Genomic DNA, 27,409 nt, shown 5'->3' with positions numbered 1-27,409 from the left:
ACTCTAACCACTCGGCCAACCAGAACGGCTAAAAACTCAGAAAGTTATGGTTTAACGAGTCTCTGAAGATACAGTGGGACTCAGCGAGCTGGGTGTGCATTTATTTATAGCTAAAAAAAAATTGTTATAAATGGAGGGCTGAATTGTAAAAGAAAAATGATCATAAGAAAGTTTATGTATTAATGCTAACAAGGTAGCGTTGAAGAAGTTGAAAGGGATTTGATAAATGGAGTAAGTTTTATCATAGGAAAGAAGCAAATTAAATAAACGTAACTCAGTCGGTATAGAAGATGCCCTTTGGTTAAAAAGACTTGGACAAACCAGCCTAAAGAACGCCCAGCTTATATTCACACCGGACAGGATTAATTCCTCCCCATAAGCAATAATCAGGCTTCTAAGAAAACCAAGTTACTCGACCGTGGCAGGCTATGGAGCCTAACACGAAAGGAAAAAAAGAAAAGAAAAAAGATGATATCGATGATAATAAGAGGCTTATAAATTGTTATGGGAGTTAGGGAGAGAATAAGGACATTATATGTGCATCTAATGGAAATCAGATCTCACTGATTCGGGTTTGTGTATCACGGAAAGGTCAGGATATAGAACAAAAGACATTATTGGAAGATCAATCGAAAAATACACAATATAAGAGCATAATCATCTGTAAAAATCTTAACGCTCAGGCTGGCGAATACATAACAGGAATAGGGGGGGAAATGAGGTCAAGAATCGGAAAGAGCTGCAAAAAGACGGTAATAATATAGAATGAAAGAAAGAAAACACGTTGAATGCATGCCATGGTCATTGGCTCCTTTTATCTGATCTCTTTACGAATACTGAAGGACCCACCCCCCCATGGTTCTATTTTTTCGTTCAAAACACTACTTCTCATACGGGAGAGGTGACCGCCTCTCCTACAGATTCCCTCCACACTTTCTCATGGACGCTTTGTTTCTGCATTCTGTCTATCTTATATATACTTTCATGGGGTTTCTCCACTGAGCTCACTGCTGTCATTTCTCTACTTTTCTCTCATCACATAAGAGCAGCCACTTGTCAACATCTGTACACAATTCAACTAGGACATATCAAACCAGAACCAACTTCTCGTCATCTTCCATTATCTGTCTGCCTCTTTTTAATAGCCTTCTCCATTGTTTTTTCCAATGAATGCAAACTTCTTCCACATCTTTTCAAGAAACTTGCTAATAGATTCCTTCTTTCTCTGTAGTCACTTGTCCCAGTGTTACGGATCGTGTGACCTTTCGTGTGCGAGGTCAAAATGTATATTATACTTGTAAGGAAGTTATCGTTAACGACTGAAACATAAAATAGCTGCATCTGAAGATGATAAGGTGATTTGGGCACATTCAGAAAAAAATATGGAATAAATTGAGGGGAAATGGAACAATGTGACAGAGCTTTGGGATATACGTCGATACTAAGAAGAGTGAGACAAAATGTACAGATTAATGACTTATTTAAAAAATTACAATATTTGGGGAGTTTGCTTTCTCATGATGAAAGTTCGGATCAAGAAATATCACTGGCTAAAACCTTTTTATAATGGTGTAAGCTATTTGCTTTGGGATAGAGAGCAAATGTTAGTTTTACTAATGTTGTATTATGCAGAATATGGAAATTAATAAATAGATATAAGTAGACAACAGAAATGAAAGTTATTGGGACAATACTGCGAACATTAGGAACAACAAAATAAGATATATGGACATTAGGAAGGTATTTGGACGACAAGAAAGTGCCAAAAAATATTTTATACATTTCTAATTGAAAGGGTTTTAACACGAAACGGGAATGAATCCCAAGAGTAATGTCGGAAATGAAGGTGCGAAATGAAAACATGGAGAAATCAAATACTGTAATGGAATATGCTCATAAATCAAGAGCTTTAATCCATCTAATAGATTTACTCTTGGAACGTTTGGCGTGCAAAATGGAACTTTCCCATGCCTTATTTTCTTTGAAACGTCAATCTTGCTTGCTGGTTAATATTTAGATTTATATGTTTTTTATCATTGCTAGAATGAAAAAGTATTTCATATACTATAAATATTTAAGATATTATTAAAGAAAATAATGACTTTTTATGATAATAAAGTTGGCTAAAGTTCTTAAAAGAACTGGGAGATGGACTGAGTCTTTGACTCTTTATCCCGTCATCTGAATAAAGAAAATCTGTGTGGATGGGGTGTTATTGAGCTAAAAGCTCTAGTCATGGCTGGATAACGGCAACAGCCGAGCCTCAGTTAAAACTTCATTGGCTACAGTATTGCCATTTGTTGCTTTGGAAGTAATAAAAACGCCTTTTTCCAGTACCAACGTTAACCTCTCACCGCAAGACGCAAGACGTTGCTGACTATAAGGGTGAAGCAAAATGCTTTTTTAATCCCTGCTATCTGATAAGGATTGCTGTGTGAGGAAAAGTTTATGAGCTAAGTGCTCTGCCTGAGTGAGTGTGATTTAAAGATCTTCATTTGGAAGTAGGATGGCCTTCGGTCTCCTGTATTTTGAAAAGTCTGTTTCATTATAATTGGCTGCTTGTTGCACTAATTCATTTGGATGTGAAGAGGATGCTGAGAAGAACTTTACTGCTGAAGACTGCAGGAAAGAGTAGATGTAGGGGATATTTGTATCCCGGTGGAGTTGGACATTTCTGACATACCATGGTGCGTTCAAGATCATGCGGAGACATTTGTTTTGCACTTTGTGTAGTTTGAGGATATTTGTACTTGAGGTGTGGCTCCAGGCTGGGGAAGCATAAGTAATAATGGGTCGAATCATCAACTGATAAAGAAGCAGTTTTATTTTGGTATCCAGCTTGCTATTCCTATTGATAAGAGGGTAAAACTGTGCAATGACTCTTGATGCTTTCGAACATGAGGCTTTTATATGTGAACTGAAAGTTAGTTTTCTGTCCAGCAGTACACCCAGATATTTAGCTTCTGGTTTCCAGGGAATCTTGGTATTAAATAGGAAGATGTTATCCTTGGGAGATATTGTGTTTTTAGTGAAGAGCATGGCGATACTCTTCTGAGGGTTTACTTGCAGTCTCCATTCCGAGAACCAGTGCTCTAATCTCTGCAGGTTTTCTTGCAGTTTCTTGGTGACAAGGTGCGGTTTAATAGATCTGGCTAGTATAGCTGTGTCGTCTGCGTATAGGGCAATAATGGATGACATTGGATTGTGCGGAATGTCCGCCATGTAAATCGCGAAAAGTATCGGTGCCAGAAGGGACCCTTGAGGAACTCCTGCCAAGATGCGTCGCTGGGTAGATAATATATCATTTAGTTTGACTTGCATTCGTCTGTCACTAAGAAATGACTTTATGATTTGGACTAGATCTAATGGAATGCCAGATAAAATCAACTTGTATAGCAGTCCAAAGTGCCATAATTTGTCGAACGCCTTTTCTAAATCAAGAAAAACTGCTCCGGTGTATTGATGCTAATTATAACTTGTGATAATGAATTCTATTAGTCTATGAATTTGTTGGGTGGTACTGTGAAATTGGCGAAAACCAAACTGTTCTGAAGGAAGGATGTTTAATTTTTTTACTGAAAATTGAATTCTGGAAAGGATAGCTTTTTCTGCTATTTTGCCCAAATTAGATATCAGACTTATGGGACGATAACTTTGAGGCTGCTGAGGATCCTTGCCAGGCTTGTATATAGGAACTACGTCTGCCAACTTCCATGCAGAGAGGAAGTACTTAAACCTGAACATAGCATTTATTATTGTTATAAGATGTACGATGGCCTTTCGGGGTAGCAGTTTAATAACTTTGTTGGAGATGCCGCCAGGCCCTGGAGCTTTTTTATTCTTTAAATTCTTTATAATGTCATAAATTTCAGCTGGAGAAGTAGGTGTGAGTTGGCTGGTACAGGTATCAGGCCGTTTTAACACGTGTCTGACGTGGCGGTGGATTTTGTAAATATGATTGAAATTTAGATTATTGTATGAAGGGCTACACTGTTTTTCTAAATTTTTAGCTATAGTTTCGGCTTTTTCTGCATCTGTGTAAACAATGTTCAGGTCAGATTTGAGAGGAGGAAGAGATTTGTTTTTGTTTTTGATGTTTCTGAGGAACTTCCAAACGGATTGATCACCAGGTGATATGGAGGCTAATTTATCTTCCCATAGTTTGTTTCTGTGGACTTTAAGGGCATCTCTCACTGCACTGTTCATTTTGTTGAGATATTTTTTGTCTTGGGGTGCTCTGGTGTTGTGGTATCTTTTTCTTGCTTTATTTTTCTCCCTGATTAAGTTCATTATGTCATCTGGTAGTCGTTTAGGCTTGAAGACAACTGAATTTGAGGTGATAGATGTTGTGGCTGTGTTGATTTGATCAGTAAATTTTTTGACTGCAGAATCAATTTCTTCCTTGGAATTAATATGAGTGATGGGATCAATGTAGTTTGGAAGCATTTTGGATAATTTTCCCCAGGGAATGAAGGTATGAGGCGAATGGGGAAGATCCCTCTGATAACCCAGTTGGAGCAGAATAGGATTGTGGTATGATGATAACTCATTCAATGATTCCAGGGAGTACTGTAGGTTGACATTCTGAAGGACAGCTATATCCAAGACGTCGGATGAGCCAGTCGGACTGTAGTGAGTTGGCACTGAGGGAACAGCCACAGTTGCGCAATTTGAGCTTGTGTAGTTAAAGAGGATGCGGCCATTCCTATTTATAGACCTACTGCTCCAGGCGTGATGTTTTGCGTTAAAATCTCCGGCAATAATAACCGGCAGTTTAATGCCGAGGATAGCATCCAGATCTGTGGTCAGCAATGTTTTTGATGGTGGGTTATAAGCAGAATATATTTTTATGTTTCCGATAGAGTTTGTGATGACATTGATACCTGTAAGTTCGAGATTAGTGGTTGTAGGAATGGCTACAGCATGATGATTGATGTGATTTTTAATGAGGATGGCTGTGCCACCACCTCTGTAATCCAGTCTGTCATTCCTGTAGAGTTGATATCCTTTGAATTTACGATTGTCAGCAGGTCTTAGATGAGTCTCATTAATTAATAATATATCCGGATTATATCTGTCATTGAATTCCTGCACTTCTAGTATTTTATTTTTAAGGCCGTTGGCATTCCATGAGATAATCATTAGAGAATCTGGGGTAAATGTTTTCCTATGCATTGGAGAGTGCAAATAAAATCAACTGTGTTTGCTGCAAGAAACTTTTTGTAGTGCTCAGTGATGGATTTGCGTTACTGAAATCCTGTAACATATTTACAAGAGAAGAGGTGATGATGGCTCTTATATTTGAATGTGGATTTGTCATATTCTGGTCATGGATTGCTTTTTTCGGGCGGGCCACATCAGCATATGTTCGTGTTTGGTGTTGAAGATTTATTTTCTTAGGGGGGCTCAGTTGATGGTGGGTGAACACCTGTCATCTTGTTCAAGCTAATAGGAGCCTGATGAACTTGAGCTTCTGGGGCTTTCGTTTCTGTCAGTGAGGTAGACTGACTGATTAACTCAGTTTGTCTGTTTTTTGGGTGGCAAATGCACCCTCTGTAATTTGCAGGGTGGGGTCACCGCAATTAGCACACTTAGCCGGGGTGGTTTTTGGCTTGGAGCAGGTATATGTGGGGTGGGTGTCACCACATTTCAGATATCTGTATTGAGCTTTGCACAACTTCTGGGCATGACCAAATTTTTGGCATCTATGGCACTGCCCAGAAGAGGCCCTCTTGCTAAGTGGCTCTGGTGAGACCTTAAGCCCACAGATTGTCTTCAAGTTATAAATATCTTCATAGATGTTGTGTATTTCCACCAATAGCAGAGGCATAGGGGTCTTGTTAGATCTGTACATTCTACTGAATTTGATGGGAGGCAGATCTTGCATGTTGAGGTCAGCAGCTGTTTCAGCTGTTTCAGTGTCTTCAGGTACTCCTCGGAGTACCACTTTAAAATTTTTCTCCGAGGTAAGTGTGAAGGTATTATATTGTATACCTCTTGTGTCCAACTCCTTGGTTAGATTTCTGTAGTCAGACACTGTAGTGGGCTGAATTTTGATGCCCTCCTCTGTGTTCTTGGCAGTGGAGTAATTTATCTGCAGGTTGGCCATGGTGGTTCTTAAGGCTGTCCATCTCTGCTTTTCCCTAAGAATGACTGGAGGCACCTTTTCATTGGTGGAGGCAGAGGAATCTGTGTTGGGGGCATCTTCATCCATGCCATTTTCGTTTGCTGACTCCGAGGCGAGAGTTTTGCGTTTTTTACGCGCGTGCCTCTCTTCTTGATCTGAATGAGTAGAGTCAGAGATAATTGGACTTAGTTTTTCCTCCATTTGAGGAACGTCTTCATTTTGATCTTCATCAGTTTCGGGTAAAGAGTAAAGATTCAGGAAGCCGGGCCATTCAAGCTCGAACTTCTTAAGGAGTTTCTTTACGAAGCTGAAAGCCAGTCCTTTATCTAGAGAGTCTATAATGATATCAGGATCTATCAAGTTTGATGGCCATTTGAGCTTAAATTTCCTTTGCAGTTTATTTCCAAGTATGAGCGCTGGCTCTTCATCCAGCGAATCTGTGAGGGCGTCCAAATCTAACACATTCATCACTAACAGTTTGCGTATAAACGCAAGTAAATGGATCTGAAATAGATACTAACAATGGCGATTCTAATGGCTAGCTGTTAGGCCTAACGAATCGCCTTCGTTGCAATTAGAGTCCACTTACCTTCGCTGATGTTCTTGAATACAGTATAATCCGCAATTTAATGACTTTAAACACGTCTCAGCTAGTTAATCTAGCAGCTAAACTACAAAACCAAAGTTTCTCATCATAACAACTATTTAAATCACTGATCACATATATAAACATAAACACTTGGCAACCGCCATTACCAGATATGTTGATATAACCTTGAGTACTATCCATTATCTAACCTCTCACCGTCCTTATAATAAGGACTTAAGGACTGGCTTAAAGGGGCGAAGCAAGAATGCTTTTCATATTCCCCGTTATCTGTAGAGGACAGTGTAGGGATAAGGTGGTATTGAGCAATTAAAGCTCTGATCATGGCAGGAGGGTAACAAGCAATAGCCGAGCCTCAGTTAGAACTTCACTGGCTACAGCATTGCCATCCATTACCCTCCAAGGGTATTGGATTGAGAACATTCCTCACACCACTCAACCTCTCACCGTACCTTACTTGGTAATTGATATACTTTTATTATTATTTAAATAAAATGGTAATTTTTCAAAATGTATTAAAAATAATGATTTATCCAAAATTTTATAAATTTCTTTTTAAAATAGACATGCATCTCTTTTTTTATAAGAATATTATTATTATTTTTTGGCTTTTATTTTAAATTTAAATGTTTTACTTGACTTTCGAAGAACCAATTAAAAACGGCGGCAGTCTAGCCATTGCGCACTGTCGCCTGTCATTCTGAACTGCAATCAACTGTTCGAAGACACCAAATGGATTCGTTGAGATTTTTAACTTCAACTCTACATTAATCAAGTGCAAAGCAGCTGGCAGTCTCAACACAAGTGTCGAGTTGGAGAAATTCGATCGTATTTCTTTTCAATTTGACAGACGGCGGTGACTCGCATTACTGCCGTGTCATTCTTGATGCTGTGCCTATCATCGTTGTATAAAAACATGGTTTGATATTATCTAACGTTTATTGTAAAGGCCACATCCACGTGAAGAACAGTCTAAGCTGGAGACGTACAAAATAGATCAATGCGATCGATGTGTGGGTCATTGTTGCCGTAAAAGGATCCGTTAATTGTCAATTTAATGACATGAGAGTCCTAAGGGAATGGGTTTCCCAAAACACGAAGGAAGATCAATATAATCATTTCAGAAGGGGTTATTTATAGAAAGAGGCTTAGATTGAAAGCTATTTGAAGAGTTTATTCTTCTAATAAATTTCTCATTTAGTTTCGTAACTAATTGCATTTTCATTGATATCATAATGGCCTATTTGAATTTCAAGAGAGTGCAACAAATAAGATTTGTTGATGTCGACATTATATATTTTTTAAAAACGAAAGACAGAAATTTCTTTTCACTAATCCAAAAGATATCTTAAAGATAATTTGGAGAAAATATGTTTGGATAGTTTGTGTGGTACATCTACATTCGATACATTTAAATGTGTATTGCTATCAATTCGTTAAGTTACATAAAATCATTATAACTCCCGCAAAAGAAAAAGTTATATCCGATAATAACACCTAATTCATGATTAATAGTTTTAAAATAATAAAAAAAAAATTATATGGTATTTGAGTGAAACTAGATTTGAAAAAATTTTGCAAACATGCATGTTTTTTTTTTTTTTTTTTGATAAAATACGTCAAAGAAACAGTAACTCCTAACGTAGTTCCTTTGAAAAGTGCTGTTTCTCATGGTAATAACGCTATATATATGTAAATATCTAGTAAGACCGAACATGACATCAAAGAAAAATATTTCTATTTTGAAGTCGATATGGTTACACAAAGAAAGAGATTATTCTAAATTTATAAAAGACAATACTGTTTGCATGATTAATAATAACACAGACAAAATATATCCAAACACTCGTGCAGGAACTTTATGCATCTCTCTCACCTTCATATAACATTAAATATAAAACAAAACTTGGAAAGATATACAAAACATGACGTACCCCAAGATTTATTCAATGACGGTAACAACAAAAGGGATGCATCCGATGTCATAACAACCGTATGATAAAATGGAAGCTGAAAATATGTTAAAGCATAGTAAACCAACGTTACATTTCGATCATTAATTTTAGTTGTTTATCAGTTTTACTGTTACTGTACACCCTAAGAGTCTGTTATTCAGAGTTCATTAGAGACTATTATCATTAACTAAGTCCTATGAAATGGGATACCGGGGAGTCTAAAGAAACCGACACACGTGGACGATAACACATGAGACTCAAATTCTAAAGGTTTCTTAAATACATTGACCTTCCTTACTACTGAAAATAATTAATTTTTTTTCATCGGAGTTTCAGTCTCGTGGTAATGAAATATTAGAAAGCCGATAGGCGAAGCTAAATTGCTGTATTTATTATTAGTAACTGAAAGCAGTAGACATGCTCACGTTACGTAAATATGTCTGGATTGAATTATGACCCAGGCAACTAAGGCTCTGAAGTCAAAAAACCTATGAGATCGGCTATTCATTCCGAATAAACAGACAGACAAACAGGCAACACCGAATTTGGGAGGAAATACCCTTCAGTATTCGTATAAGACTTAACTCATCTTCAACCGAAAAGAATTGATAAAGGTTTTTCTCGTCAGAAACAGGATTCGAATCCAGGTTTTTTCTCAACCTAGGATAGGATATGTCAAATTTTGGCAAATATGGACTTTCAGTCTATTAATGCTATTTGCAAAAAACGTTGAGTATCAAGAATTAGGGGAGCAGGTTTTTTCTCCTGAAAACTCGGGTTTTTCATCCCTTAAAACAGGCAAACTGTTAACACACACACACGCGCGCGCGCGCGTCTATGAGCATAAAATAGGCATTTTAATGCAAGTATAGCACCCCTCTGATGCATCCCCGTTTCATTAAAATGCCGTGACCCCACCCGTACTAGTAGACAGAAAAGATGAAAGGAAAGGGTCACGAACGTGAATTTTAAAATATTAAAAAGGCATTTTTCATTCAGGTATATTGAAACTAAATGAGGCGGATAAACAGGTCCTAATGTGCATATTTTTACTTATTTATCTTTAACCTATTTTTCCATACCACAAAACTATTTCATATTCTTTATTAATTCTACAATCAGCACGCATATAGACCCTCCTAAGAGTGGATTAATTTATTCTAAATAAATCAATATTAGCATATTATCGTTTTCGTGTGTGTGTGTTTTGCATGCTACCTTGTACTAATATTACCAACGGCTTTGAGTGATGTTAGAACATTAGTGTCATCGAATAAAATAAACTGACATGTGAATTATACAGGAAAGGGATGTCTTTGGTAGACGACCTTCTCTGTTCTGCATAACATAAACAACATCAAATAACCTTTGCTTGAATAGTTGAAGGTTTCGCTGGTAAAAATAAAGTAGTTAAATCGACTCATTGCAGAGCACTGTACTCGAAATGTGAATGTAACTGAAAACTGCCAAACACGTCAGCTAATCTCCTACGCTGATTAAAAGCTTTTGAACGTTACCATGGCAACACTATCTGGAATTGCATTTCGCCAGCACGATTTCGCAATAACACCGTTCTCTTGTTTTTAGCAGATACATAATTACCGTTTCATTTTAGTAATCAGTTATGATGGGTTTAGTGTTTGTCCGTTTCGGTATTAATCTAATCAAGCGGATATAGAGGACATTACTCGCATTTGGACATTGAACGCCCCGTCAGAACTACAGTGGCCTTCATCCGTGATGTACGATGATGCGTATGAATAAAATAATTATTGTCATTCCGCTATCTGTAAATTTTAGTATTGAGATGTTTGTTTGCCTATGTGGACAGAGAAAATACGTTCTTCAAGCAAGAAAATTTGCAATCAAATTATAAAAAAATTACTAAAATAGATGATATTATAAATACAATAATATTTTATAGCCGAAATTTAGAAAAAAGCGTAACAATTTCGAAACAACTCTCAAGCCAATGAAAATTAATTCAAGTCCCAATAAAAGGCCATCATACGGGCTCCTGGGCAAGACTTGTGCTTTAAATTGCGTAAACCAAGGCAACTCCAATGCTCAAGATTATATTCTCATAAGCTTTCTCTGGTAGTAAATTTCGAAAATTTTTAGTTTTTTTCTATATTTAGCTATAAAATATGATTGGATCTATAACACCCTACGCATTTTTAATTTATTTTATTCAAATTAAATAATTTAAACTCTATATTTTAGAAATAAAATATGCATTTCTTTATGATCGAGTTATATGAAATTGCATACAAATTCAATATTGGTAAGAAGTATCAGAAGGATCTAGTAATCTGTTTTCTTTTTTTTCGTAGAGGATAAAACCAGAAAGGAATTTTGGAATAGTCTATTTCGCAAGCGACCAGATGAAGATCGGGAAAAAAAAGTTCAAACTTGTGGTAAGAATTATTATTATTTTTTTTTTTAATTTTTAAAACAATGTTTACAGTGTGTTGTATTCTGTAGCGTATCTGTTGGCGTAATAATATAGACAGCGAGCGCAGTAAATGTCTTTGATGAATGCTGCACCCGTTAACTATCTTAAACAAAGGGCAAACCTTCTGCAACATATATGGGTAACTAAGGATTGGTCTCTATCTCCATCTTTGCATCCAAAGTAAAAACGTTAAAGTGAAAGTAAAAGTTAAATAAAAACTTTATTTTTATGATAGCAATAGATTTACTTTATTATAATTTTAATGTTTAATATAATTCAGTATATAACGATATGTTCGTTGTATTAATGATTAATAAAAAGTAATCTCATTAGAAATAAGATGAGCTAATTTTGTGTTCTTTCCCGCCTAATATTTGATTGGTTAATTTCAGAGCTACCCAGAATTCCACCCGACTGTACATGCTCAAGTTCTAACTTATTTTGTAACCATAAAGAACTGGAAAATCCACCTACAGGTTTACCCTCTGAAGTAAAAGAACTGTAAGCATTAATTGTAAATATATTATTATTAATTTATTATTTTTAATTTTATTATTAAAAAGCTTATAAAAGGGTTTTAATAAAAATCCTTTTATAAGGATTCCAAGCTATTAAGGAACACACGTGGAGATTTAGAAGAGTGATGTTTTTAAAGTTATTAATAATTTTCAGTTAAACAGAGTGAAATAGAATACTCGTCCCTTTAAGAGTTCAAGCCATGTTTTAAAATTGCATTTCGATTTGAGTAAAAATGGAAAAAAAATATCTAAATTAACCTTTCGTTCAATGAACAAAAACTGAAGTATTTCAACTATCGTCAGTAATCCACTTTAAATTGTTTAAATTATTTGACTTACCGCGAATAAAACATATCCTTGTTGCATTATCTGCAATTTAGTTATAATGGGATTCATTGCACATGAATGTGAAGCGAAAATAACTCGACCAGACAGGCCTTTTTCTCAAAATACACAATATTCAAGTATATATATTTTGTGAGTTCAACAAATTTCATCATTGGCCTGTAGAGTAAGATAGGCTGAGAGTCAGTGGATAGTAGGAGAGGAAGTAAAGATAGAGTTCATAGTAGTAGAGTAGGTAAAAGAGGCCTCAGTTGACCTGTTTTAGCTGTTTGCCCCCCAGGGGCGATTCTAAAACGGTCGTTGATTTTTCACTTTAGAAAAAGGAAAAATCCTGAAAAGGAAAACATGTAACAAACAGAAAGTGTAACATAAGTATCGAGAAAGCCAAAGGAATGGAAAACTAAATTTAGAGGTGGAGGAAGGATCTGGCCCCAGTGATGCAGCTCACAAGGAACTGCACCATCTCGCTGTAAGCCTTCGCCGCTAGGGTTCTCAGGTCCTCCCCCACCTGTGGGATCTAAAAACCAGTGAAGATGAGTACAGAAAACCCACAAGGTGGTTATTGTGTCTTTCTTTTGTTGTGGGCTGTTAATATTCTCTTGGCCACTTCACTTCCCTTGACCATGTCCAGTTTGCAGAGAGCTATAAAAAACGCCGAAACTGCCTCCTCATTTAATCCATAGCTACCTCTACTTGATCAGGGCTTATTTTGCTGATGTCATCCACGAAAAGGTCACCCCATTTTGCACTGAAAACATCAGGTCCATGCTTCCCTGTAAGGAGGAGTTCAGGTTCTCCTAATTTTGCCATCGCTTCTTTGAATTTATCCGCCACCCCAGGGATACCTCTAATAAGATGGCTTAGAGTCTCCCCTGCTTTTGCATGAGGGACTTCTGGGTGGGCGGTCTCAGATACTTTAGCTGTTTTTGGTGTTATCAACTCTTCTTCTTGCGGGCTTAATGGCCGCTTGGAAATGTTGGTATCTGCCTCCATCTTTTCTACTTCCTTGGCTATATCTATATTAGTATTTGTAACTTCTCTTTCTTCTACTGTAGTTATATCGACTGTTTCTTCTGTGTGGTTTTTACTGCTCGTTTCTGTTGTGGAAATTTTTTTTCCCCTTACGGTTTTTCTTGGTTGTCTTAGAGGTGGAGGGGTGGCTTTCTGTAGCATCAGGAGTGGCCTTTAAAGGTGGAGATGCTTCCTGTGCTGTGCCATTTCCATTGCTTGGTGCAGTTGCAGGTGTGATTGCACCTCCCATCCTCTCTGCCAGGGTTCTTGATGGGCATGTGTCCACTTTGTGGTCAATGACCCCGCATTTCAGGCAAGCTGCCTCACATTTTTCTTCATTGTGGCCTGCTTTGAGGCAGTTTTTGCACTTAACTCTAGGACAGTCTGCCCCAAGGTGAGTGAAGGCACCACATCTGAAACACTGTTTTTTTACGCCAGGGTAGTTAATCATTACTCTGGCGGATCCGATAACAACAAAGTTGGGAATGGGCGTTTTCATCTCCAGGGAGATAATGACCTCGCCCGACTTCCATTCCGGGTTGTCTGCATCATTTAGGATTTCTACATTACGTAGACGTAGAACGTCCCATTTTCCGAATAATTTTTATATCAGTTTCGATATATTCCAAAGGGAATCTGGGGATTCTAAGTACTTTGGTGATGCTTCCTACCAGAAATGGGACTATTGTTTTCCCATTACATTCAAATCCTCCGAGTAGCTTATCTCTCGTTTGTACATTTCGAACAACTTGAAAACGGCCACCACCGAACGGAGTAAACCCGAAAATCTGATCAGCACCGACGCTTTGGATGAGGGCTTTGGCCAAACATCGAGATTGTAGGTCGGCTTCAACTTCTATTCCGAGTGTCCGCGTACGCGGCAAAGCCATAGCTGGTGAGGGGGGGGGGGGGGTTTAGGCTATTCCCACCACTACCAAGTGTTTGATATTTCCCCGGTCCGGGGTTTAGGAAGATCTGTAAATTTGCGTTTAAATATCGTGAACCCAGATGGGACTCGTACCGATATTAACGGTTAAGAACAGATACTACAAGTTGCTCAAAGGGCGAAAGATTATCACGTCCTATGAAGGGAAACAAACCTTCTAATCGTAATCGAACAAGCGCCAGTTATCTTATTAATTATTAAAAATCTAATAATCTCCATCCGCACTCCACGAATACCATGAATATCATACATATATATAGAAAAAAATAGTGTATTAATTGAGTGAATGAATTTATATGGAAGAAAGCTATATTTAAAATTTTAGAAAATGCAAACCTTTGATAACAGCATCAGACATTTTAATTTATGAAAAATTATTCACTTACTTTTATTTATATCATAAAAAGATCGAAATATGAGAAACGTGTTGAGGTCAAGTTATTAATTTATTGAAGATACTTTAAATTTTTTTTTTCGAAAACAGGATATGTAACTGTTTTGAGACATCGGTCATTAGAGTTAAGTGTTATATTATTGAGTAAATGTACATGTGATCCAAATTCTTCAAACTCTGGACAACTGAATAAAGTTTCTTAAAAAAATATCATGATAGGGAAATTTTTGTGTGACCGCAGTCGAAAGATATTCCTCAAATTCAAGAACTGAGAACGTTGATTCTCATTTCTCAGGCATTATGAAAATACTAATCTTTTATCGGAAATACTTTTATGTGTAAAAAAAAAAAAAAAATCATTCAATGACTTGCGATAAAGAAATCGCTATTGTATATTTTTCACGCCATCTTGATAACGTAGACAGAGACAGTACGCCACCTGGTGTCAAATGTTTTCCATTCCAAAAATTGTATATATAAAGAAATACGTAGATTTCACAAAAATTTTATTTTTTATTCCGTCAGTTTCAAATAATGTTTTGAAAATCTCTAAGTGCATTTTTCTATATAGGTGCGCAGCACATTATATCCTTCCAATCAATCGAATCAGTTAAATGTATTTTACATAATAATATAATAAAACTCAACAATAAGTTTTTCAATATAATCCTATACTGAGTTTGTATTTTTATCCTTACAGGGATCTGTCTGGTAACAACATTCATATCATTTCCATTGATCATTTTCCACTGCTTCAGCACTTAGAAACCCTGTAAGTATTTTTAAGAATTTTTTGCTTATTATATTTACTTATATCGATAAGTGCATTAGTAGATATGCAATATCTACCAATCTTTAAGTGCATTCGTAGATATGCAATGCATTAAGGTTTAATGATTTTTTTTTTTTTGTAAGTAAATGTTTTCCATTCCAAAAATTGTCTATATAAAGAAATACGTAGATTTTATAAATGAATATAAAAATATTCAATTGAAATTCTGAAAAATATTTTCTTGGAGAACAGCAGAAATCAACAGATTCTTATATCTTCTCCCCCCCCCCCTCCTCTATCAGAATTAAGTGGTTTTTAGCTTGTTTATACTGAAATTTGATTTATCGTGTAGTAAAGATTCAATACTGGTAAACATATTTCTTAGAGAATGGTTATTAAGTGTATTTACTAGTAAAGCGATGTAAGGGAATGTTCTTAAGGACATTAAATATTTAAACACTGCTTGAGAGATTTCTACTTCATATTTATTTTATTCATTTTATCCACTTTATACAGGACTTCGTTAGAAAACTAGTTGATTTGTGATATGTTCCGATTGGTTTATATAAAATCAACACTCACGTAATGATCTTATTAAATTCACATGAAAGAAACATTCTCAAACACTTTAACCCTCTCGTGCATGAATTTTTATATTCATTTATAAAAAATTATAATGATCATACAGTACCATTTAAGCCTTACAGTATTACCATAAAATCATTAATTCTGCTAAATTTGTGTCCTGTATATGTTAAAAATGATCTCCTCATATGAGGCCCTTATGCATGAAGATTAAAGAGAACGTTTACTTCCGGAAGTTGTAGGTCCCCTCCGTTTTAAAACAGGAAGTGACGTGCTAAACTATTTAAGTTCCGATGTCTCGGACCGAAATGAATGAACCAATAAAATAATCAATCCTTCAGCCTTTCATAAAGTTAATCGACCACAGGACGAGCGTAGAGGAATGTCATACAGCAATGAAGCTAAACGAAAACAATTGTAACATCTAGCTTACTCAAAACATAACCCGGAACTACAGAGCAATTGTATACCGTAAAAGGAATCCTAAAACTTCAAGGAAAAATATGTTGAATCTGAGCCAATCATTAAGCGCAAAATATAAGAAGATTTTGGTATGCGAGGCAGGAAATTGAAAATCGGAAAGTCATAATAAAAACTGTCATTTACCGCTTGTCGAGTTTTCATGCCAAGAGCACTTGGTTTGAGTGCTTAACTCCGATTTCTTACTATCAGTAAACACTAAAACGGGCAAAAATTTACTTGACAACCCCTATTAATGGTTATGCTTTTTGTTCGATTCAAAGTAACAAAATTAAAAAAAAAAAATGTGGGTTCAATCGATTAAAACTAATGATAAACATCTGATTAACTCAGCCAATGAGACTCATTTGTTCAGTTCTTGACGATATTAGGAACTAGCTTTTTCTAACGTAGCATGACGCCCCTGATCTTTGACATCCAACACGTGCTGGCCGATGGATGATATTGTACTGGCGAATCAACAAGATGCAGATTTGAACCCCTACTGCGGGAATCAATGTATGTGAATGGCTTTAGGGGGGGGGGGCAACTGTTTTTTTGGTCGATTGGTGTGAGAGTTGCTTTTTGTAGTTATTCCACCTCTCTTGGGGGGGGGGGGATTCACTGAAAAAAAAAATGGAGTAATTCCTGAATGCGTGAATCAGCATTCGTTCTTTAGATGCGGAGTTCAAAACACGTATATACTCTTTCGGAGGGGGGGGACTCATGACGCAAAAACAATACTTATATAGTTTTTGTATAAGTTCTCTGTCAAGCAGTAAGCAGGACTGAACGAACTTCTAAAATACTATATCTCACAGCGGTTCTGAGTACATAATAGTTCCGATTCTAGAACTCAAAACTTTAACGACAAGAGACAAAATATATAGGACGCGACGTCTGGACAAATAAATCCCATACCCCCCTTTTCTGCAGAAAAAAAAATATGTTCAACGAAAAAAATATTTTGATTATCAAGAACTTGAGTAATAATTACAATATTTAAAATAACTTAATTTAACCAAAATGCGTCATTGTATCATAAAAATCATTCCCTCCTTTTTTTAGTATAAATGATTTTTTATTAATAAAATGCAGTTATTCCTACTAATATTCTGCTAAAAATAGAACTTGCTTTCTATTAAAGCGACAGAGTTTCACCCGTCTATGTTTTATACATGTAATATGATATTCATTTATGGGAAGAGCAAGGCTTAATGTTTTTATCTTACCTGAGTCTCTCGCTTTCTCACACACACAAACACACAGATTGATATCGGTCCTTATTAAGGCTACCCATCTCTTTTAAGTATGCCATTCTCACACGCATACGGATGGTTCTAATATCCAGTCCTTGAGGTACATTTTCTGGCGCATACACAGGATTTGTTTCGTCATACGGTCCGCAAACCACGAACAAACCAAGTAAAAAAGGTTTACATTCAATGCAAAAGGGGGTTGAGGGGAAGGAAACTGGCATCACTGCGAGTGTACGTGAGTAATTATAGAAGTTCAAAAATCACAATATTATTCACGTTAATGTACTAATACAATCGTTCAATTCACATAATTTTTGGTTAAGATTACACCTAAGCCGAATAACGAAAACACATCAAGGATTTTAGTGCTCAACAGCAACTTAAGGAAATTTAACGACATTCTAAACTCTACAAGAAAAGGAAAAACATTGTCAATATATTGAATCAATAAAGAAGTAACATAAAATTACTGCAATTGCTAATCTGTTCGTAGTGTTGGGAAAACCAATTTAAAAATAAAAATAAAAAAACAAAAAAAACTGACGTTAATCAGAGGTCAGAACTACCCGGAAAGGTACAACTGTAGCAAACAGAATTTTTTTTAAAACCAACAAAAAAGCATTACCGAACCCTTAAAAATCTTCAAAGGCAAAGTCATATTAAACAGATGTTGCCTAGACCGAATATATATAAATTTTTCACCGTAGATAGAAACCTAACTTATGGTTCACCTGTTAAAGGTATAAACTTGTGGCCTTTAACGCTGTCACAAGAAGCTCTCGTTGACATAAACCACTCGCTATTCTACTGGGATGAATAATTCATAATCTGTGGCGAATGGCTTCATGACGTCACAACATACTTTAACCATGTGACAACCTCAACTGAAAAATGACAACTCGATTTTAATCTAATAATTCTACTCCAATATTACCCGCATTACCTAAATCATAAGCGTTAAATGTCGAGATAAATGATATCAATTAACTCTGAAGCTACAACACTATCATTGAGTAAGTAGATTCATCTGCTGACGTGCCAACGTACTCACACACGGTTACATGTCAAAATTACACGGGATAAAATTACACTAGGAAGAAATTACACAGGGAAGAAATTACACAAGGATGAAATTACATATAGATAAAAATACACTCAGAAAAAATTACACAAATTTGAATATTCACACCGAGGTTTTTTACTTTAGAGTTTTTAAATTTTTATGATGAATTTCATATTTATTTTCAGATAAGAGTTCCGATACTTTTGTAATACTTTATAAGACCTACCTGTTGACTTTAATTCGATTAAAATATTATTGGTATTTTGTTGTCAAATTAAACACATAAACTTTCTTAATATTGCAAAAATTACTTTTATTTTAAAAAATAATAAAAAAACAAACACTAAGTCATATAAGCTATACAACGTAAAAAATCCAATCGTCTATTAGAGTCGTAATTTTTTACAATATTTGAAATACGTTGTTTTAACGAAATGTACCTACGACGTCCTGGGTTTCGTTGACCAGTTAAATGCTGCGAATAGTTTGTATGTTGTAAAGATAATTCTTTAACAGTGTTATCCAAAAATTTCCAAACAGTTGGATGGGAACACTGAAAGAGAGACTCAAGTCCATAGTAATCTGGATCCTTCGATACAATTTGTAGTTCTAACTATACAGTTGGCTGCAGAGTGTCTATGGTTCCAAGTAGAAATATTGAATAGAGATTGTCCATAAGTGCCGTTCCTGAGCTGTCGACCTCGAATATATGTATATTCGAAGTAAAGGAGAACTTGCTCGATTTGTTCATTATATTCGTCTAAATTAGAGAACAGATCAGCAACTTCTAAAAATGTTTCTAACACTTCTTCTTCTGGTAAAAATGCAAGTGATTGTAACATTTTAATGTGTACTACTGCAAATGAGTGATTGGAGTCATATAGAGATTTTAGTCCACATTCATTTACTTTGCGTATAATAGATTGTGATAAGTGGAAAACGCAGCCACCAATTTCGATGTTTTCAAACACGGTACGGAAAGCATTCATTGCTGCTGTTTCAAAATCGGTCAAAATTTTTCGTGGTCGAGCTTGAGGAAGTTTCTCCAGTAACATATTCAGCATCTTCAAGTATATTTCGTCCTTTTTCCCTGGCAGAAGAGCCAGTAGACAAGGAAAACCGAGCCTGAAAATCATATTGGACATGGATACTGTATAACTGATAATATATTTCTGGAACCACTTTAAATGTACCATCTGCTAGTTAAAAATCGTTAACTACAAGTTGATCTAGAAGAGTCTTGTGACCAATTAGTATTATACGTTCTGGATCTTCTGCCCAGGAATCATTAACAATCCATTTAGAGTACTTCTCTGGTATTTCAAAAGTTTTATTATCTGGATTTGACGGAACGTTTCCGATTGTTTTAGTTTTGGATCTATTTAATCGCCTCGTCATGGAGCTCTTCTACGGTAGACACATTTTTAATCCGTCTGATACAGTCACTAAACTGTTAGCTATAATTGCACGAGCCGTTGCGCCTGGATTCGACATTTTTCTTTTCATTTGATTTGCAAGTTGATGAGCTTCAGATTCAAAAGTCCTATTAACATGACGGTGTTCTGAAGACTCACGGATAATCTTGTTGTCTCTGGTATGGAGCAGCGATCGACAATGTAAAGTTCTAAACTTTGCACAACGCCAATGAATAGTTCCGATAGCAGTTTCACGGTGACGAACAAACTCGAATTCTTTGTAAATTATAATTTGACCACCTTTATTACTAAGGCCGTACTCAAAATCAGCCATGGGTAAATTAAAAATTAATTTAAAAAAATTAATCACGAAATTTATTAACTTGCACGTTATACACTAGTTGTATTACGAGTCACTAAACTAGAACTGAAAAATGTAAGAAAAATATTTACTTATATACCTTCACCCAAACAAATCTTAGAAATTCTTGAGCAGTTCATGGTGATTAAAAATTGTCGATTGGTTTTACCTTAGGAAATTATTCCTTGTAAATCTTAGGTAAGTACTAATTAGGGTAGCTAATCACCACATCATTTTGAGTTTCCAACTCAACCACCTCCCTAATCTGCACTAGTAACTTACCCCTTGCTGGTTATAAATTTTGTACAATTTTTGGTAAATTTTATTTTGTGTAATTTCTTACATGTGTATTTTTTCCTTTTAATTTTTTTCTTAGTGTAATTTTATCTATTTGTACTTTTTTCTTTGTGTAATTTTGTCCTGACACGCTCCCATACTGGGAGCTTTGAAAATTTCACATCATCTTGTAAGTTGGGCTTCAAGCCAGGCACTCACAATCTTAAGCTTCTGAATGATTCTCCACCGTTCCGTTATCTGGATTTTCTCTGGTACATTAGTCGTGGTGACCTTCACCTTGAGCAAGATCGACTTCACCAAGCATTGTTTGTGAATAGCCTACATAAGCCTTCGTTGTCGACATACTGATCTGATACAAAACACGTGTGAGCTTTAGAGGCAAAAATAGCACATTTGCGTGAGTTAAGGACTTGAGGAATAGCCTGTGGGCGGAGGTATTTATTAGCAATCGAGGTGAAGTGTGTATGTGATATACACTCGCATCAAGTTGAAAAAGACGTTCCTTGAATAGTTATCCATCTTTTTTTTTCTTAAAAAAAAAAATACGTTTCAGTTTAAGTCCTTCATTATTTTAAACTCAGTTGTTTCGCTAAACCGAAAATTTGGTTATAACAATGCATTTTATGGCTTTCATAAAATATTATTGGAATTAAAGCCAATAATATGTTGTCTCAAACCAGATTGATAACTTACAGCATATTCATCACTGGTTTTAACTACTTTCTTATTGGTTATCGGTTTTGGTTCCTATTTTTCAACTCTACTATGCACGAAGTAGCCAGTTAATTAGGTATATCTACTTAAGAGAGAGTAACATCTCACTGTCACTCCTCCCCTCTTTGAGAGCAACGGAATTCTATGAGATCGACTGCTATGGTTTTTCCACTGATGCAAAGAAGCATCAGAACATTGGACAAAGTTAGAGATCAAATATTGCACTATTCGAAGCTCTGCTATTTGACTGTTTCGTCTGTTTTACACACTGTACAATACTGAACCTACAATCGACTTCTCATATCAACACACTGGGATCAATAATAGTATAACAATGCACTTAGATCCTAGCTACAGTTAATATTCCATTAACAAAAGTCATAAAAGCCCAATTACACTCTTTTAGGCCTCCTTTGGCCGAGATGGCCGCTTGCGCTCGTCTCATTTATAGACTAAGGAAGATGTCCTGGCGTATTCTGGACCAACTAAATAAAATAACGTCCACGAGGTCAATGATCGAGCACGTCACCGGTATCGACCAAGGAATGATACTTTCCATATGATGCTATAAATGTTCTGTGGGATTCAAATCAGAAGAATTATCTAGCGGAGCACACGTAATGCTTGAATATGCTATTTTAACCATAATTACACAATAACAACTTCGTGATATAGGGTGTTGTCTTACTGGATGTATCCGGATCCATAGGCCACCCAAATTGTTACCAGCTAAGGCAATACCTGTCCGAAACAATTCCCAGATAAGAATTAGTAGCCAAGGTATGTTCAGTGGGGGATGAGAGGACCCAGTGACAAATTACAATGTTTTCATCGGGCCTTCTACTCAGGGAACATTATTTGAGTGCTAGTTTGATGCATCATACGCTTCACAAAAAAGATCATGTTCGGTGTTTTTTCATTTATACCCATTTGATCCACAAGGCAAGTACGTTTTACTTAACCTAGACTTTGAAATTCTGTTTTATAGTTTAAAAAAATAATAAATTGTTGCTACTTTATTTACAAAACAAATTATTGTATTTAGTTAAATTTAATTAGAAGTATTCATTTAAAAATATTATTTTACTTCTTTTATTATAAACTACAATTGATTATAATTTACAATTAGCTAACTTTGGAGAGAGAAATGCTTTATATAGAACCAATATGTTGTTTCTTTCCACTAAATTGCAGTGCATTATCTCAAGAGTTTATAAAGAATTTACTACGTCTTCACAATTACTCGTATGCATTTTTTAAATATTTTATTTAAATTGGGTTCTATGTAAATTTAAAGGACCCAATTTAAATTTGCTGTCATAAGCAATTTAATCGAAAATAAGATAAGAAACTATAAGTTAAAAGAGCATCCTCAAGAACTGAAGACCACACCATTTGAATTTTTCAAAATTTACTTATTCGTTTATTATTTCAATTTTTATTAATTTAATTATAAAATGGTGTAGCTATTACTCTGAAAACTACAAGAAGTTTCAAGAAATATTCATAAAAAAAACTTTTTTTTTAATATTTTATGTACAGAGGCAATTATTTTTTAAATAAATTTTCTTACTTGCATTCTTGTTTTGGACAGTTTATAAATAATAATCAGAAACTTCCATTTTTTTTTCTTATTTTTCAGGATCCTAACAACATCTAAAGTGAATTTCATACACAAGAATGGCTTTAAAAATCTACGAGGTCTTCGAAATCTGTAAGTATAGTTTCGTGTTGTAAATTACTTTTGAAAATAGGTCATTTATCTTATCTACTTTTCCAGAAAGACTTGTGTTATTGCTTTTTTTTCTTTCGCTTTCTTTGTCTATTCCTCTCCCTCTGGGACCTAGAGTTTCATTTCATCGTGTTTTCTTTTCCGGAAAGTGAACTTATCAGATCCTTTGTTGGTCCCCAACCTATCAGTTGTGCTTCTCTTCCCAAAACAACTTTGCAATTCATCATCTAAATCTGCTTGGCTTTGTGATAATTATGGTGATAGATTTTAGGACTATTGTATGTTCGATTTTAGTCATTGGCTAGAGGATGTTTTTTTTCTAGGCATGTTTTCAACTTATTTCAGAGTTAGTCGATCTTTGGGAGAAGCATATAGTGTTTTTTTTTATTCTTCAATTGAGCAAAGTCGACAACAGAACACGCGCACGAGTACATATAAATACTAATTAGGATTACTAACGCCTCCCTAGCATGCCGAAATTCAGAAGAATGCAGAAGGCATTGGGTCCATAAAATGGTAAGCAGCGGATACTAAAATCCTATGGAAAAAAAAAAATATGCCACACTCATTCCCTGTCTAGAGTAAAAAAAGGATTAGGGATTTTTTTTTTACAACATGAAATTTTAGATAAATAATATTTCGAAGCCTCTCTCTCCATTCAATAAAATCCAACGCAATCTCTGCGATTATTAGTTTTACTAGTTTTAACTCAAATTTTAGAATATGTTATATAAAATCCTATGTTAAAAGAAATTATATTCAACATTTAAAATTTTAGTTTTTTAATTTAAATAACATTTTTAAATTACTTAAAAATCTTAACCACACCAATCAAAAATTGACTATTAAATAATATAAAAATTCAACAAAAAAAAAAGATAGTAATTAGTTAGTGGTGGAGAAACCGGTATCCAATCGACCTTGAGATAGTAATTAGTGATACCAACGGTGTCATCTTTTGAAGTAGTTAATGTCAGAAAACCGAAACCAGGAAGTCCAGGTAAAGACGAAACAAAAAAAGGCAACATCAGAAGACACAGAGATCGCTTCCGCGAAAGCCAACGCGACATTACTTCATGTCTTAAAGGGATTCCCCGAGCTTGGGAGGAAATTACAAAAAGCAATAGGAACATTCGGGGATATCCAACTCCTACTTACAGGTAAAAACGGGTCCAAAGTTGTTAGTGCAAAATGGGATAACGTCTTTATCGAGGACATAAGTCAAATAACTCCCGAGCAGGTACAAGGAGTTCTGGACGTAGAAGAAGAGGTGGAAATAGCGTTGTTCAGAGCTCTTTGTATGCTAGATTACTCCGGGGAAGAAAAGGTAGCCGATCAAATCCTGAAAACCCACAAAAATAGAAAGCAGGGAGAAGTAAACCTCGCCCTAACACGCTAACAACTCCGTTGCTTCCTTATATAGATTCGCTAGTCTCTCTCGGAAAAATAAAAAGTTCTCGGTCTGATTTCAATAGGTTTGATGATTAATAGGAGGGGGTAGACCTGAGAACCCGAGCAGCGAAGGCTTACTGCGAGGCGGTACAGCTCCTTGTGGGATGTATCACTCGGGCCAGGCTCTTCTCCCACTCTTTCATGTCTAAATTTGCAATTCACTCGGTTTTTCTGTTCGGGTAATTTCTCGTGCTATATCCCAGTTCTGTTCATTGGTGTGTTCTCTTTGTATTTGTTGTTGCCTCTTTCGTCGGTCAGACATCTGAAAAGATGGCCGACCGTCGAAAGCTGTAAGAACGGATGTAGGGAGATGATGTCGGAGATTTGCTTGGCCCAGACCTGTTAACAGGTTAAGTGTGGCCAAGCAGGTCGACTGAGGCCTCTTTAATACCTACTACTATCCTCTCTACCTGTTTCTCTTCCTCTCTCGCTATCTTCTGAACCTCAGCACAACTTTTAGACTCCACAGGCCGGTGATGAAAGATATGAACTCCCAAAATATCTTTTTACATTTAAAATGATCTATGTTGGGCAGGATGGAAATGCTTTCAATTTTTAACTGTAAACAGATGATGAAACAATTTTATTGAAGCTGTCGATCCTTGCAGTGATACGGAAATGTTTCCTATCCTATAAACAATCAAAAAGTGCATGCGACTTACTTAGAACAAGGGATCATCAGTCACTTTTCTTTTGCCGTCAGGACACCCAACATCAAACTGGTCATTTTCTGCTGGTTATAAATGCCTTAATACATATACCCGGGGTCGTCGGCTAAAAGGAACACACCATAAACTCATGCTTGACACTTTTGAGATCATCACAAGAAGGCACCATAAAGGATTCCAAATAGTTTATTTAAAATCCTATATTATGATTTCCAATCCTAATTGTTTTATTCGTACTGCAGAACCCGACGTATCATTAGAGGCATTTCTTTTAGAAGTTTAGCAATCGTGGAGAATAATTAGCTCCAGCGGACTGTTGGGTTTCAGAAAATTTGTAATGTTCTATTATGTCTAAGGGATAATATTGCAGGGGGGGAGAGAGAGAGAGAGAGAGAGACTGTATAGCCTCTTGTTAACTTCAGTGAAGCAGAAGAAATAAATTCAATTCTAGTCATCGCCTAGAAATTTTTGTTTCCTGACCCAATTTTATCGGTTCTCAAGTTAATCAGTCTTCGATATGGACAAACATTCGCCATTAAACAAACAGTAATCCCCGATCCCAAGTAATAGGGACACAAGATAGTGGAATTTCTGTTGTGCCACCTTTTGCCTAATCATTCTGGCAGCTATTTCCAAAACATCAAGGTTCAAAGCGTTCTACCAACTCATTGTGGAGCGCAAAAAAGGAGTTCGTGAATTTATTTCTTTCGTGTTATGTTGTTTAATTACTTTATATCTTACCTGTCACTGTGTTTTTCAACTAAAGGAGAGTTAGTCAATGTCATACGAAAGTTTCGGGGTTTTTCCATCCCGCAAAAGTCAAAAAGGCCATAAGAACACAGCAGTATCACAGTCATAATATATTGGCCTCCTAGCCTGAGTCGCTTCTGCCGTAAATCCATACCAATCCAATCCAACTGTTCCTGCACTTATATTTCCCACTATCACTTCTGTTATTTAGTTATAATATATTTTAAATAACCGTGCTAACTAAATAACAAAGTTCTATTTCCCTACATAACATGTTTTGTATAAACAAGTTAATGTCTGTAGCTAAGGTTAAAAGGAGTCTTCGTAAAAACTATAGGGGAGCTTAAGGGATCAGAAAGAAAATTTATGGAGAAGGATCCAGTTTCTCTCTGGGTCATTACACCTCATAATCGAGAGGGAAAGGAAATAGTCCTAGTTTGTTGGACTAGCACCTGATCCCTTTATTTTCGGATCTCATCTCTTACAGACACGTGATTTCTTGCATATAACATACGGAAAGATTTGATATAGAAATTCTTATTCATTAATAGTTAATAATTAATAATTAAAGAACTGATATTGTTAAGTGAGTTTTTCTTGTCACTGTCTACGAAATAAATGTCTTTCACATCATAGAAAATGATACAGTGGTTCCCATGACAACAAAGGAGCCCAAGTTTTGACCTTTTTCTTTACGTGTCATTTGTCTGATTAGAAAGGGTGCATGGTTCAAGCTAGCAATATGAAAAATAATAGATTTTATACATTATATGGTTTGGATATTATCCATCTATTATTGGATAGTGCGTTCCTTCATTGTACGAAATACTACAGGTTCTTTCACATCTTCACTAATCGCTTGTAAAATAGCTCTAATATTAATATTCTCGAGGAGGGGCGCCACATGGTTACTTTTTTTTGTTATCAATTATCTACGACCTCCTTCAGAAGCTGCTTTATTGCATGTTTCTTCTCTCTTGTTTATAATTAAAGACTTTTTCGACTTTGAAAACGGCTTCTGGTAGCTGATTGGTTGCCACGATGAGGATGAAGCAACACGTCTATTTATTTGATAGATATCATCTAATCTTATCTTGCTCAAGAGTTATTAAATGCAATTTTGATTCGATGGGAAAAGTTCTGACGAATGGGAAATAAAAGATTTTTATGATTATATCCTGAAAACGCTAGTGGCTGCTCTTACGAAATGCATTCTCGAATAATAAAAGAATAAATTGAACTTACAAAATTCTCAGCACTTGAAATGAGGTCTTCTTAGGAAAAACGATAGTCCAGGCGCTTTCTTCAATGAGAATGAGGTGAGCTAAGGATGCAATGAATAAATTTAGCAATGTTCGATATAAAAAATAATAATAATTAACATTGCATTGATTCAAGTTTTGGTGGGTATACTTGATAATAATAATATTACAGTAATAATTCAAAACTCGATGTATTTAACCAGAAAAAGCATATTTTTTTAAATTTCTTATATATGTTTCAGTTTAAGCCCTTCATTATTTT

General features: G+C 35.7%; 2 protein-coding genes across 2 annotated transcripts in view; one reads left to right on the top strand and one right to left on the bottom strand.

Annotated features, from left to right (window-relative positions):
• The window catches only part of LOC150094313 (uncharacterized), a 244,464-nt gene that overhangs the window by 150,958 nt on the left and 66,097 nt on the right, over positions 1-27,409 (bottom strand). The window contains exon 2 of the mRNA XM_090411934.1: positions 27,131-27,209. Within this exon, the coding sequence (XP_090268060.1) occupies positions 27,131-27,209 (79 nt within the window). The remainder of the gene's footprint in view (positions 1-27,130; positions 27,210-27,409) is intronic.
• LOC150094314 (uncharacterized) overlaps positions 1-27,409 on the top strand; it is a 125,212-nt gene that overhangs the window by 60,778 nt on the left and 37,025 nt on the right. Inside the window, exons 4-7 of the mRNA XM_090411932.1 lie at positions 11,023-11,106; positions 11,537-11,645; positions 15,059-15,130; positions 22,926-22,997. Coding sequence (XP_090268058.1) covers positions 11,023-11,106; positions 11,537-11,645; positions 15,059-15,130; positions 22,926-22,997 — 337 coding nt within the window. The remainder of the gene's footprint in view (positions 1-11,022; positions 11,107-11,536; positions 11,646-15,058; positions 15,131-22,925; positions 22,998-27,409) is intronic.

Source organism: Typopeltis vanoorti, chromosome 22, assembly GCF_054136105.1.
Source record: "Typopeltis vanoorti isolate ZY-2024b chromosome 22, IOZ_Tvanoo_1.0, whole genome shotgun sequence".
In the NCBI taxonomy this organism is placed as follows: domain Eukaryota; kingdom Metazoa; phylum Arthropoda; class Arachnida; order Uropygi; family Thelyphonidae; genus Typopeltis; species Typopeltis vanoorti.
Note: the sequence above shows the minus strand (reverse complement) of the source record. Positions and strands in the feature narration are given on the sequence as shown.